Source organism: Acyrthosiphon pisum, chromosome A1 (genome assembly GCF_005508785.2).
Source record: "Acyrthosiphon pisum isolate AL4f chromosome A1, pea_aphid_22Mar2018_4r6ur, whole genome shotgun sequence".
Classification (NCBI taxonomy): Eukaryota; Metazoa; Arthropoda; class Insecta; order Hemiptera; family Aphididae; genus Acyrthosiphon; species Acyrthosiphon pisum.
Window position 1 is genome coordinate 71,699,623 of NC_042494.1, and position 15,346 is coordinate 71,714,968.

Here is a 15,346-nt window from a genome sequence, read left to right on the forward strand (position 1 = left end):
GATTTGTATGAGAAAACTACAAGATAAACAGTGGTGATAGTTATTTGTTGAAATTTAACATACAGGATTAATTAACACATTGTTTTACATTGTAAAATAATCATAATTAAATACTCTTTATTTTAGATTCTGAGTGGAACGATGAATGTATTGATTTTACAATGATGTGTGTTTTTTTATTTTTTTATTTATTTTTTTATTTTTTTATTTTTTTTTTATTTTTTTTGTGTCTGTGTACACGATAAGTAGTCGAAATAATGCTACGATTTTCAACTTCAGTATCTTGTTCGATCAGAAAGTGAATATCGTTGGTGCATTGGGGAGGTCAAAATTTAAATTTCCAGTAGTTTTCAAAAGCGCCGGGAAAAACAAAAGAAAAATTAAGGAAAAACGGGAATTTTTACGCAAAATCTGTTTTCGAGAAAATCGATTTTGGTTTTTGGTGTAACTTTAAAAAAAATGACCGTGGATGCATGAAATTTTGACTGAATGTTTACATTTCCATTTTCTATACACGATAAAATTTTCAAAATATTTTGACTTATTTTGAGCTCTTTACGGACATTGTCAGTTTTCATTTTTTTTTAGTTTTTTTTCTAAAAATATCAATAAAATTTTATTTGTTGGATAAAAAAGCTTGAAAATTTAATAGAAGGCTCCTAGTATATTGTTTCAAAGGCAGATAAATTAGAAATAATTAAGAACAATATTTAATATCATTGAATAAAGATTGTCTATATTACAATATAATAAATTATGTATTTATATAAGTACTAGTTATATTAATAATCTCAAGTTTTATTTTAGAAGGCGGGAATAATTACCATGCATAGTTTGCAACAAACCAATTAAGGTTACCTAAAATATTATATTGTCCAACTATAGGATCATAAATCACAATCACGACATATTTATGCAGATTATAGTTGTCTAAAAACGAAAATATATGACGTGTCCATTAGTACTAATATTATATTATACATTTATACACTTGTTATCCATTTTGTATTTCATACACAGTTTAGTATTACATGTAATATCTCAGAAAGTATTGCTTTTATAATGATGTGTGCTTTTTGGGAAGTAAATATACTTCAGTCTTCAAAATGTATTGAGGGTGTTTTCTGGTAGCAAATCAGATTTAGTTAGACCTTTGAGAATTGTGAGACACAAAAGCAAAAACTCCCGGTTCAAAATAGTCGAGAAAAACAAAAAAAAATTCACAAAATCTATATGATTTAAACCTATATTGTTATAATTCAAAATTTAATGAAGGTAGAAACTTGAAATAGTCATTAAATATTTATAGTAGCATTTTCTTGACATTGTATAATTTCAAAAAAAGGTGGATCTTATGGGCTATATATAGAAATTTTAATTTTTTTTCCAGTTCACCAATGGTAAAATTTTTGTTGGTAAGTAAAAAACCTTGAAAAATGAATACAAGATTCCTCTTTAATGGTTCTTATAGTTTTCCCTTTATAATTATTTTCAACTGCTTTTACCGCGAACCTATTCATACCGTTCTACGGCATGCAGTACCTATACTGACTTTAAAGTCAATAAGAATAATATAATAATAATATGTACGATATTATCACCCCAATCATCAATTATGTGTACTCCACAGTTTGTTACATAAACTTTTAAGAACCTTTATTGGTCCTTGATACTTAGTGTCAATAGATAAAAACAAGTAGGCATTCATCAAGAAGTTATGATTTTATATTTTCATATAAAATAACAGTTCATGCAGAGATGTATGTATCGAGGTTAATAGGATTACATTTCTCCGAGATACCAAACTCATGATAGCTTTGGTAGAGTTTCAAGTTTTAATTCGTTGATAATAATTTATAACAGTAATATATGCAACAAATTATTAATACACACATAGTGATGTGCGTATACAGATATATACTTAAACAGTTGGTAATAAGAGGATTAATTATGAATTTAATACAAAGTTCATTGGAATTAAGTGTACTCTCTTAACATTATGATATGTATGTTCAATGTCCTTATATAGGTACTCATTAGTCGTTATACGTTTCGCATCTGCAGTTATATTTTTATAAAATAAAGTTACTTATTTTTCAGTTATAATTGATAATTCAATCATAAGAGTTTCAAATTGAGTCGTTTAAATCACATGTAGGTAATTATACTAATACCTACTATAGCTTGTTAATAAATACGTACAATTGTAATTATTTTTTTAATTTGAATGCATTTTTATCAAATATTTAAAAATGTAGCAATGTGTTTATGTATTATATAATAGCGATTTGCTGTATCAAAATATACTTGGCTTGGTGAAAAAATAAGTATAGATAGTAATGACATTTGTAGCCATATTATACTTTATATTTACGACTTTATACGATTATAAGTACTTAAGGTTGCAGTATGTATGGGTCAGATTAATTTAAGATGGTTATTGCGGCCAAAGAATAGTTTTCGAGTTGATCTTACTTTTGAAGAGTGCCTCGTACGAGAGTTCAATAAAATGGTTTACCTCCCAATACAAATCCAACGAGACGACCACGTTCATTCGGTGGCGCCCACTTGGCGCTGATGCCATGTATCATTGGCATGGTGAACGCCTATATGTACAATAAACATAACAAATATTATTGAAACATAACAAAAAAATAATAATTGTACCCACATATCACATAAGGTGAATAAGGTGGATTAATACATGCGGATCAGACAAACAGAAACCAGGTATAGGTGATAATACGATATATAATTTATATTCGTAATTAAATAATTATTAAATAATTATTATTACATATAGATGTACCTAGATGTACCTAGGTAGTTGTTATATGATAAATTATCCGTAAAAGTAACCCTGGATTTCTGCAAATAATTAATGTTTGATTAATTTTGTATAATCATTATCTACATGATTTCCTAATTTTTTTATTCGATAAATATCAAAATTATTTCTATGCTCTATCTTAATAATTTTGCATGAGTGCAGTCATACCTGAGTAAGGCCCTGTAAGAACCGAATAAGTACGAGCACCGGCCAATTGAAAGCAACCACTAATGATGGTGTGGCTAGACTGAGAGCTACGGTCAACATCATACTCATGGCCAATAGCATTTGATTGTTGTACCGGCGACCGATCATGGCTGCTGGCAGGTTCATGATGAGATAGCCCCAGAAAAATGCGCTTAAGATCAAACTCTTCGCGTGTTGTGTCCAATTGAATACCTTTTGATCCACATGCGCAGAATATATATAGTATTATAATATAGTGAAACCTCTAAATACCGGACACTTTTGGTTGCTGAAATTTTGTCCGCTATTCAGAGGGTTCAATTTGTAGAAAATGTGTATTTTGTTCCCCAAAAAAAACGTCTTCTATTCGGAGGTGTCTGTTAGGGAAGGTTTCACTGTATTTATATCGGGAAATCAAAAGGCGATAAAAACATTAACAATGATCAAATAATATATGAAACATTGAATATATATTGCAGGTAATGTGAAATAGTCACAAAAGTCTTACTAACAGGAATGTGGTAATGCGTTTCGAGTAAGAAGTCAGTAGAATTCTTGTCAGGCGTCATAGCCACTATCGCGACGGATATGCTAACACGCAACAGGTAAGCTGCGAAAAGGCATAGAAACAATAAAAAACTCTGCAGGTATCGAACGCCAGGAATTTTGCCACCTATAAAAAAAAAACAATAAATTACATAATATTTGTGGCGCCCAGAGTATTTTCAAAACGTGTCGCGAATTCAAGTCCCACTAACTCACCCACATTAAAAGTAATAATATTTATTAATAAATATATATAATTGCATATAATTTTTATATAAAAAAAGGGTCGCTACGACGACACCGTAATACATGGGATGTACGTCACATACGTGTATATAATATCTGAAATAATAAATAGAAGTACCGTTCGGGTGAAATTGTAGCATAATATATAATATAAAAGCCTTGAATGGCATAGAGAATTAGTACCTATTTAAGTAGATACGACCAATTAATATTATGATTACATTTATATGTAATAAATAATAATTATAATGCAATCGTAAACTTATATTTCAAAACATTCATTATTCAATATAGTTGTATTGTAAATAAATATTAAAATAAGATAAAGATTTAACTTTTTGTTTAGTATAGACAATGATCAAATTCAATTATTTGACGGATTTTTAGGTATTTTATTCGATATTATAAGTAAGTACAACAACATATTAATTAGCTCAACAACACATATTATTATTATATTTTATTAGGTGCTTACTAAATATTTATTTATTTTATTTATTTATACAATGTACGGGCCCTTTTATATATATGATAAATAGTAATAGTATTTACTACAAACCTACCACTACAAATACATAATAGGTACCACTATAGTCTATAAGCTATCTCACTGAGCAGTTAGCATATCCATGAAAATTGAAATTTCCATCAATATAGGTATCCGAAATAGACACCCGGTAATGCATCATCAATATCTTATAAAAAAAAAAATGAAAGAATCCCATCTGCGTCATGTCGGTATCCCATCTTACCTTATTTTAATTAAATGTAGCACTTATAATAAGGTTAGACGGGAAACAAAAATGTCCACCCTGTTCATCCATGCAACATCCTGTTTAAACTTCTCAATCTCAACCATTGCAACACCGAATCACTATTATTGATTACTATTCATAACTCATAAGCATATTGCATATAAAATAACCTACTAAGTAATGGTTATTTAAGATTTAACTCAACGTGATATTTCTAATAGCCTATTATATTTTAAATGGTGTTATAATTATGATTGTGATTCAAAAATCGGACGACCACAGTAAATGACGATTACCTATCTAAAAGAAAATAGGAAAAACCTGTTTAGGTACGTACCTATACTTAAACAGAAAAAATTGAGAAATAAAATATGTTGAACTATCAATGCATAAACTAACTGTCCAAAACACGAATAACCTGGTAAAAATAAATGTTATTATTTTACAAAATTACATTTTTATCTGATTTGAAGCGTAACAATATTATCATATTTTCCCTGTGAAACAGCAAATGAAAATCCGATGAATAATCATGGAGTCTACATACTATTATAAGTAGGTACTCTATAGGCTATGAGCTATGTTTGCAATATTTAACTATCACAGTATCGCACGTTTTTGATCATCTTATGAATGTGTGTTATCCATCAGTTATATACAATATACATATATATATATTAATACCTATCATATTTGGCTATTTATGAATATTGATATATTTAAATGATAAAGATGATAAAGTATTTATAAATATTGTAGAACTTAAATATTTGGTTATGAATCATTACTGAGTTGTAAGGTCATAGTATATTGTGTTGTTTAGATGTTTAGTGATTATTATACTATATAGGTATACAAGTCAACGCGATGATAATTAAATAATAATACATAGATTCTTAAATATTTGTTTTATACGCATTATATTATAGAACAATCAATTATTTAAATAATAATTAGTAGGTAAATAAATACTGTCAAGTATAAAGTAATATTCACATGTTATGTCGTTATGGATATATATCTACAGAAGAATAATATACATTCAAGAAAATAAATAAATAATGATTTACGTTTGATATGTGCTTAAAATTTTAATATTTATGAACTTTTTGGTTTTGCATATTCGTGCGACAAAACATCATATATTTTTACAAACGAATTATTAATTTACATCAAGATAGAACAATGCTGATTGTAAATACATACATTTATTCTGAATTTAGGCACATATTTGTTTACTTTTTACAATAATTGAATGCGTATAATAATCAGTATTTTACTTCATTTTTTGATTATTTGTATGTAATACCTACCATGTTTGACAAATTCATGTAAGATACTATAGATATCTAATAAAAAAACATTGATTGACTTGTAATATTTTTATTTTTATCAGTAGGTACCTATTTACTATTTTTTATTGATTTAATCAATCTTCATTTTACTATTGGGTAGGTATTAAAGGGTTACTTATAAGCTATAATACATTATGTATAACAACGAACGATATCTGCGATAAATCATTATTAATAATATGTTATCCGTGGCCATGAATCATATAATCACAAACTATTGTGGTTGAAAGCGTTGAATTGGTGCTGGAGATTATTATTAGTCTATTCCAATATGTTCTGCATCGTTCAATCTACTATATTATAGATAAAGGCACTAGACATTAAACTTGAATAATATAAAATAGCTATACAAACTATAGATACTATATAGACGAAGACAATTATGTATGGAATGTTCATCAATGAAATCAATAATGGATCAATAATGATTTTTATGTCTTAGTTCCAAAAACTTTATTTTTCTTCAGTTTTGTCTTTTACAGCAAACCCTTCATATTATTGAATATTTTGATAAATAAACGAAAAAAATTATTTTTTGATGGATTATTAAATTTGAAAATATACCGTGTTTATATGTAATTATGAAAAAAACATACATTTAATAATCTAATGTATGGATTAGGATGTATAGTTTAATATAATATTCTTTAATCCTCAAAACAGTAAATTAGAATTATTCTGTATAAAATTTAAATATCCTTTTTAATTTAATTTGTATAAGTTGCTTATAGGTCACCATTCTCTGCCCACTCCCTACCTAAACATTTCAGTATCATATTATCATTTTTAGTTCATGGTTCATAGTTTATACTCACGTAACTACGCAAGTAACCTGCACATTAGAATTTTTGGACCGAAAATATGTGGCTACCTCCTCCCTGTCTAGAAAACAAACTAAATCATCAACTGCCATTGATCATAATTTTGATCAAAATTCAAACATATGATTAGGATTTAATTTTGTAAAAATAGGTACGAGAAGCTTAAAATTGCATGGTACTTATTGGCTATTATAATATGGTACATATTCGCGAGTACTTATTCTATAGATTATTGTAGACATTGTTCCATAATTAGGTATATATTGAGGTATATATATAAATATAAATATTTAATACGGAAAATTATTTTTAATTTTAACTAGCTATGCTAAACGAACTTATACATCTGAAAATCAAATTACATCTTTATTTGAACCTTGCGGCTCTCAACAAACTAGAAACATATTGTAGAAATTATGTAGCCACGTAGGTGTATAATATGGCCAACAGTATATAATACTGTTACAACAATATTTAATATTTTTGTTTCAAATAACAATTTTATTTTACGTACACCAGTTTGAGTAGACCATATAATAAAATCCCCTAGGGTGCAACCCGTATCATATTCACTCAATACTACATCTGTGTGGTTTTACCATAAAAGCTGTGGTCTAGTAAACATTATGATTATACGTTTCAGCGTAAACGATTTTCGACAACAATATTACACAATAATATAAAATATAAAAATAAGTACCTAGGTGCTGAAATATATAAAATATATTAGTTTTTAATTCATAATACTTACAGATAAAACTTTTAAAGGAGGTAACCGCTCGTCCGTTCTGCTGTATAGCAGGTGTCAACAGTCGAGTGTACCTCGCCATTGAGTAGGTCACTATAATATATACATGACGTACTTATGTGTTAAATTTGAGTGGATCGGTCTGTTAACCTATTTACAATTGAACCTCGGTATCTCGAAGTTTCTGTATAATGAATCTTTTGGTCCCATAAACCTTCGAGATACCGAGATTCCACTGTATTACTAAATACTAAGTGTAATATACTTACTACTTAGTATATATTTAAATATTTAATTATATAATATTTAAAAATAAGAATTTTTTCGCATAGCGGTATGTCTACCTAAATTACAACAAAAATGATTTTGTAATTTTGTTTTAATTAAAAAACGAATAACAACAAATATACTTGAAACTTTCACAAAAATTTTATATTATCATTTTATATATAGGTAGGTACATGGTATAATTTTCAAAATATTTTTACTACTTACGTATATTTTGAGCCGCTTATAGATATTTTCTGGATATTTTAAACTTTCTAGTTTTATTAGTTTTTTTTTTTTATAAAATATAACAATAAAAAAGTCTGACAGACGACTTCTACCCTCGTTAAAAATCATTTTTCGTATGCAATGAATATTATTATCATTGAATTTTAATTTAACCCGTCCATTTTGGTAACTTACCCAATCACAATAATGTATACTCCACACCTATACTAGCAGATCGGTTACCTACTTGTCCCCCTTTTTTTTTTTTTATCATATATGTATGTAGAACTATGCATAAAAATTTGGATTTGGTTGTTATTGATAATAACGGTTGAATGTACATTAATTTAGTATTTGTTAAGCTTAAATTAACTGTATAAAATTTGATTTCTAATAATTCTTTATTACATAAAAAAAAATTTTTAGTTCCCAGTGTTATATATATAATTCCCCGTATAATTCTCAGGCCAATCAAAAAACAAATAAATAATATTCTAAAGAAAACTAAAAATGCAGTTATAGGTACTTGATATTGAAATATAAAAAGTATTTTAGATAATACTTCCAGATATCCGAGGGGATTATCGATTGTAGCAGAGCGAGCAGAGCAGAGCAGAGCAAGCCTCTTTGTTTAAAATATAATTTAGGTATTCATAATATTTCAATATTAATTTACCATTTGTAGCTATACTTATAAGACCTTCAACTCCTACCCAACTTAAAAAAGATCAAGCAATCTTAATTTTTCTTAATTTTAGTTTCTGACGAGGTTTCTGAGCAGAACATTTTTTGAAAAATAGTTTTTAGAAATCGGTTTTATGATTAATTACTTACGAGATTACTTATATTATAGGTACCTAATTTTTGATTTCCGATAGCCCCATATGTACGGTTTTGTTTTATTTTACTTGCGTAATCATAGAGGACATCAACTAACAGCTGTTACAGTTAAAACACTTGTTTGATGTGAAACACGTGGTATAAAAATCTGCGCTATATAAATAACAATTAAACAAGCACATATTTGGCTGTCAAAAATAAAACATACATACACAGAGTCCGCGTGATTTCTTTATTTACTATTCCTACCACCTATTATACCTGTCTAGTGTCTATAATATACCTATTATCATATTATTATACAAATAACGTATAACTTATTAGTATATTTCATAGCAATGTGGACATATAGTGGGGTATCGTGTGATTTTGAAACCGTTTGCATTGAGCTAAAGAAAAATGACAAATCATTACAATATATTGTTTGACCTATAATAACTGATGTAGATTTCACGATGGGCAACGTATAGCTATATAGCCAGTTATAATATATATATATATATGCCAATTGTATATAAATAATTATAGTTTATATTATAAAGGCAGGTAAATACTTGACCTGGGCATAGGCGTTGATTTGGAAATGCATGGTCAAGATTTACTTATGTCATTAATTGGCTAATTTTGTGTAAGAATATATTTTAAAGCTCCCCCTTTAATCTGCCAATAGCTATGGACCTTATAGGCGCTAAAGGTTTGAATCTAGCCTCTGAGCCCTGAGGGCCCTTTGGGTAAGACGTATACTCTTGTACAATAAACAGAACAATATAATTTTATTACTAACGTAGATAATATAATATAGTTAGGTATATCAACAAAATAAGAATATATAATAATACGTAATAATACGTTATAATATAGGTAAGTAAAAATAAAATGTATAGCTTGTGTATGCGACAGTGACATATTCACGAGTTTCTTATTTTAAAATAATAATAGTAACCTGCTGGCACGGACCTGATAATACTATATTATAGTTACAGCCTAAAACAATTATAATATTACACCTATTTATTAAATTAATTATTGAAACAAAAAAAGGCTTGATAGGTAATCACCCAGGTCAAAACCCGGAACACTCAAGTACATAACTATCATAATATTATGTACATAATACACATAGATATAGGTACCAGCAGTTACATTGTAACACGATAACCTGATATAATTATGTTAATTTATTATTATTATATTAAATAATATATAATACGAGATTGCTTACGTTCGGAAAATTCGTCTTCGAGCAGACGCGCTTTCGAATGCATGTCACTGCAGCTCGTGTACAGCTGCTGGATAAACGGTAAATATTATACCCCGGTAGTATCTATTTATGAGGATAAAATATTATTTTTATCATGTGAAGACGATGAACGAGGAAAATAATTAATAATATTATACTAGGTATTATGACGACGCGCTAGACGCAATACGGCGGACGACGATGGAACTCGTTCGCGCGTCGAGACGGGACTGATGCGCTTTCGGCTTTGACGTTTGCTCGCGGTAACAATAACAATACTGTAGTGTAATGTTACATAGAAGTATGGTACTAAGTGGTCGGTTATCGAAGTTCACTTGCCACGCGGTTCGGTAACAGCGGCACCTCGTTGCCCCACGCCTGCCCGGTCGACTTTGAGAGCAGATAACGCGCGACACAATTATAATGGCAAAATAACATTACCTACCTACCTATATAATAGGTACCGTTTATCACCTGATTTTAACCGCATCGTATATTCTGATTGATAGCATGCTATGTTTCCTCGAAAATATAAAATTTAGAAGATATAATATAGGTAATATTATTATATTGACGATGCGAATAACCAATTTAATATTAATATTATATAGCTAAGTTTATTCCAACGTTAATTTTGTACCATCATAGAAAAAGATTACCTATGGGTAATTTGGAATCGAATGGCCAAGGTTTTTTTACATTTTTCATAAATTATTATGGTTTTAATAACGTCCCCCAGCACAAGCTTTGATTTAAAGGGGTGCTGCAATACCTATCTAATATTATTTTATGTCATTCTTTTTTGTATTATTTATGTTGTTGCAATAAAGTTCATTATTATTATTATTATTAAATATTAATAGAGAACCATGTAAGTAGAATTTCAATAGTAATTAAAAGGGGGTAAAGTAGGTAACCGCTCTGCCTAGAGTACCTATGTGTCGAGTAGATAACTGTATTGGATGTATAAAATTTTAATTCAATGGCATAAGATCATTGTATACGCACACGATAAACGGTTTTGAGCGAAGACGGTCAGTTAGTCTAACCTAACCTAATCTTTTTTTTAAATATATTTACTGAGTATATTTAATGATAGTATTGCTGTAAAAGTAATTTATTTTACTATATTAGTAGGTACCTATTATACAGAAGGCTTAATTAATTTTTGTCGAAATATTGTATTTAAAAATGTCATTGTATAAACCCTATAGAATATAATAACATACGTTAAAAGTTTAAAGTACTAACCATAGTGATAGTTATAGGTATTACAGAAAAATAACTAAAAACGCAATTATTCTTCGTTTATTATCTAATATCATCCTAATTTTAACTTCAAATATTTATAAGAACCGTGTTTTTTTATTATGCTTTTAAGCTTTCTGATCCTGCAAAAATATTTATATCAATATGTATATAAAATAAAAAAAATGACTATCATATGCTCAAACAGAGTTGAAATATTTTTAAAATTTTATTATATATAAAAAAATGCTAATATAAACATTTGATTTCACAATCGATTGTATTGAAAAATACAGGGAATTTTCCTTTTTGATCACTCAAAAGTATTATTGTATCAACTATAGATATTATACAATGTTATACCATAAACCGCATACTGACAACGGTATAGTAATCTACCTACTAGCTATCAACCTTATATACTTCATATACCAGCTCTTGTAGACCGAAGTCAGTAATCAATATTCAGAATTCAGATGACTCATTTCCAATGGGCATTGACTTTATCATGGAACTTTTCCACTTTACCGGACACCCATTTTTTGATATTTTTTTTGTTTTAACGTATGTCAATTCTAATAAGCATACTAAAATAGATGGTGAAGTGAGAATAGCTAATTTAAATTAGGTACATATTATACACGTCCGGCGTGGTTACTCGTTCGCTGTGCTCGCTTGGACGGCTATCCTTATACCTGCTACTATGCATCGTCATCGTGTATGTGTTTTTATTATAATTTACAACATTAATCAGTATATTATATCAGGTAAAAACAAACATTGCTGTCACAACAATAATAATTAATTATTAAAAAGCACGAGACATGTGACAAGATACTATAATAAATTATAATATATAAAAACATAAGCTACTGTTTACCTAAACCCTAAGGTAATAATAATAATATTAATGATAATTGTATTTTACCATTACACAATACACAGACAATTAAAATCGAAAACATCCCTTGAGTTGTAAAACACAATTATTAAAAGCACATATTATACACCCGACATGGTATAATCTTACTCGCTGCGCTCGCTCGGACAATTAAAACCGAAAATATCCCTTGAATTTAAGGAAGGTAGATCTCGTACATCAAATAGATATAACTTCAAAACTAAGTTCGAGCACCAACAAAAAAAATTGCAAAAAAAAAGGTGTCCGGTAAAATAGAAATACAATTATATAGGCACTTTAAAAATTAATTAATTCAGTTTAAATATTTACAATATTTTAAGAGCATGAAATTAGCTTTATTAAATATAAAGTGTTGGGTATATGATATTATTACGGGATATTAGCAAGTGAAATAATTTTTTATGAAAAGTGATCAACATTTACATATTATTTCAGTATTACAACAAGTCTCAACGACAAGTTTGCAAGGTGATATCGAAAAATTCACTAATAAATTGCAGGCACAGAAATTACATTAATTTACAATTTAAAATTTTCTTTTTTTATAAAAGGAATTTTTCTGTAAAATTTGTATTTTTTTATAATCATATTTTCATGTAAAATAACTAAATATAGTAGTAATACAATTATTAATATTAGGTACTTATGTTATATAGGTATACATTTTTTTTTAGAAATGAGGCCCTCGATGAAAAGTTGATAAAAAATATAGCTCACATGGTTAAAAAGGTTGTCAAACCCTGATATAGATAATTATCATGTTATTACAGACTTGGAAGAGTTTATAGGTGATTAAAATCGGGAGAGTTTACAATCGCCCCGCCACGATGGTAATTGCTTATTAACCCAAAACCCCCTGCCCGCTCCCTAAATTGCACCTGTCGTTATATTCTTCTTCTTCTTCTCTAAAAAGGCCTTGTCTTATTGTTACAAATCTGGTTTTCCATTCTTCTCTATTAAAGCCAATCTTTTCATGTCCGCGTATCGGGTACAGTCAGCTTGTCTTATCATTTTTTCTACATTATTTTATGGGGATTCAGTAAGTTCCCACTCGAAACATAGCAGGTAAGCGCAAGCCCGAATTATGGAGGGGCAAGGGGGGCACGGTCATTGATTTTGGGGACTCATCTTTATCCCAAAAATATATTTTTTTAACGCGTCCAAGATAGTTTTCAAAAAAAAAATTATTATTTAAGTAGGTAGGTATACTAATTAGTAGGTAAATTATTATTAATAATTATAAAATAAAATTGTTCTCCATTTTATACCACGAAAAATTACTATAAATAATGAACTATGTTTGCCAACCATTTTGTTTGTGTTTTTTTTTTTTTTTTTGAGCATTTTAAATTACCGATTTGACTATTTAAGTATAGAAAAAGGTAGTTATAAGAAAAAAATATTTAGCTCTTGTAAATTAGGTATTTCAGTTAAAAGTATTAATGCATATTAAACTAAACTTTAGAGGACCATAGTTAGCCTAGCGAGCCAAAAATGATCATTTGACTGTCAAAATATTCAGAAAAAAAGTTTTACCAGAATCCATAAAAAAATATAGTGGTTACCGTTTTAAAAAATAAAGTCGATTTTATTATTGGTACAACTGCGTGTTTAAAAATTTTGAAAATGTAAAAAATTGCTTGTTAAAAATAAAGAAACACGTCTTTTTTTGTTTTAATGAAATTCCATATCATCGATTGATAATTGTTAAAAAAAACCAGCGTACAATGACATAATTTTTTTGGTATAACATAATATTATGATACACTCTGTAGTCTGTATATTTTTTGTATGGTAAAAATTATACAATAATATAAAGTCGTTAATATGTAATGATACAATTATTTTAAAGTTCAATTTGAAAGGGGACCCACTAAGTTTTAGGTGTCCCGGGGGCCAATTGATCCTTAATCCTGTCTTGGGTAAGCGGGTATATATGTAAGTTCCCTCTGCACAGAAAAAAATACACCCGTACATATAAGTTTCCACACGGAAAAAAATATACCCGTACGTAAAATTAATAATATAATGTGTAGGTATGGTCCACATAATATTATTTGTACTTTCGTAAACGTTCTGGACTAGCACTAGCCCAAATACTAGGGGGAAACTATATCAATAACAAACTATTAGATTATAACTTAAAAATAATTTCACAGTATGACTATATGAAGTGTTTGAGCTTTGAGCATTCGCAATAAGCCAAATTAAATTAAATTTTTTCTAGTACTATTATTACAATTACCTATTAAATATTATTATTTTATACCTATACAAATTATAAATAAAATAATCATAGGCGTGTGCAGGTGGGGCGAAAATCGACTCTGGAAAAAAAACCTTTTTTGCGCTAGAAAAATAATTAGTACCTACGTACCTATATTAAAATATTTATAATGATGACAAAATATGATTGAATACGAGGGAAATTATATCAAACTAACGACAACGATAACGTTTGATTCACGTATAGACTACATAATAATAATAATAATAATAATAATATTTTCTTTATTACGGAAATAATTTCCAATTACAGTTTTTTTTTTTTTCTATAATAATATGTATATAATATTATATTATCTAAATATATTTTCGGTGTTTTATATATAACAATAATAATAATATAAATAATAAGAATAATAATAGTAATAATAATAAAAGTAATAATAAAAGAAGAAATAGGTATTATTTAGTATTAATATCATACATTATAATATATAAATTTATAAAATAAAAAACAAGATGAAATAAAAACGAAATATTTATTATGCTTCTATTGAACTATTATAGTAGGTACCTAATTTGTTATGTATTTCTTAAAACATTTGCCATAAACATATTTAAAGAATTACAAAAAAAATCAATATTTTTTATTGAGTTACCCGCGGACATTAAAATATTGGATGGAGAATTTTGCATATAATTTTTAGTTGAATGTTTTGATCGGTAGTTTATTGGATTTATTTTAAAATTTATTTTTTGCAGTAATAGTAATGTTGGGACAATCAATCATATTATTTAATAATTTAAATAAAAACTTTAATTTAATTTGTAGAAAACGTTTGTTCTAACGGCTGTATATTAAAAAAACCTGATTGTAACATTATAGTC

General features: G+C 27.9%; 1 protein-coding gene across 2 annotated transcripts in view; it reads right to left on the minus strand.

Moving 5' to 3' along the window:
• Positions 1-10,456, minus strand: part of LOC100165106 (sialin) — an 18,083-nt gene extending 7,627 nt beyond the window's left edge. Inside the window, exons 1-5 of one of the 2 annotated variants that reach the window (XM_008182082.3) lie at positions 10,221-10,456; positions 10,045-10,146; positions 3,529-3,689; positions 2,999-3,229; positions 2,519-2,606 (exon numbers count right to left, since the gene is read on the minus strand). In XM_008182082.3, the coding sequence (XP_008180304.1) occupies positions 2,519-2,606; positions 2,999-3,229; positions 3,529-3,689; positions 10,045-10,087 (523 nt within the window). In that variant the 5' untranslated portion in view covers positions 10,088-10,146; positions 10,221-10,456. Of the gene's footprint in view, positions 1-2,518; positions 2,607-2,998; positions 3,230-3,528; positions 3,690-10,044 lie in introns of both variants that reach the window. The other variant, XM_008182081.3, reaches the window with a different exon arrangement.
• Between the last annotated feature and the right edge of the window lie 4,890 nt (positions 10,457-15,346).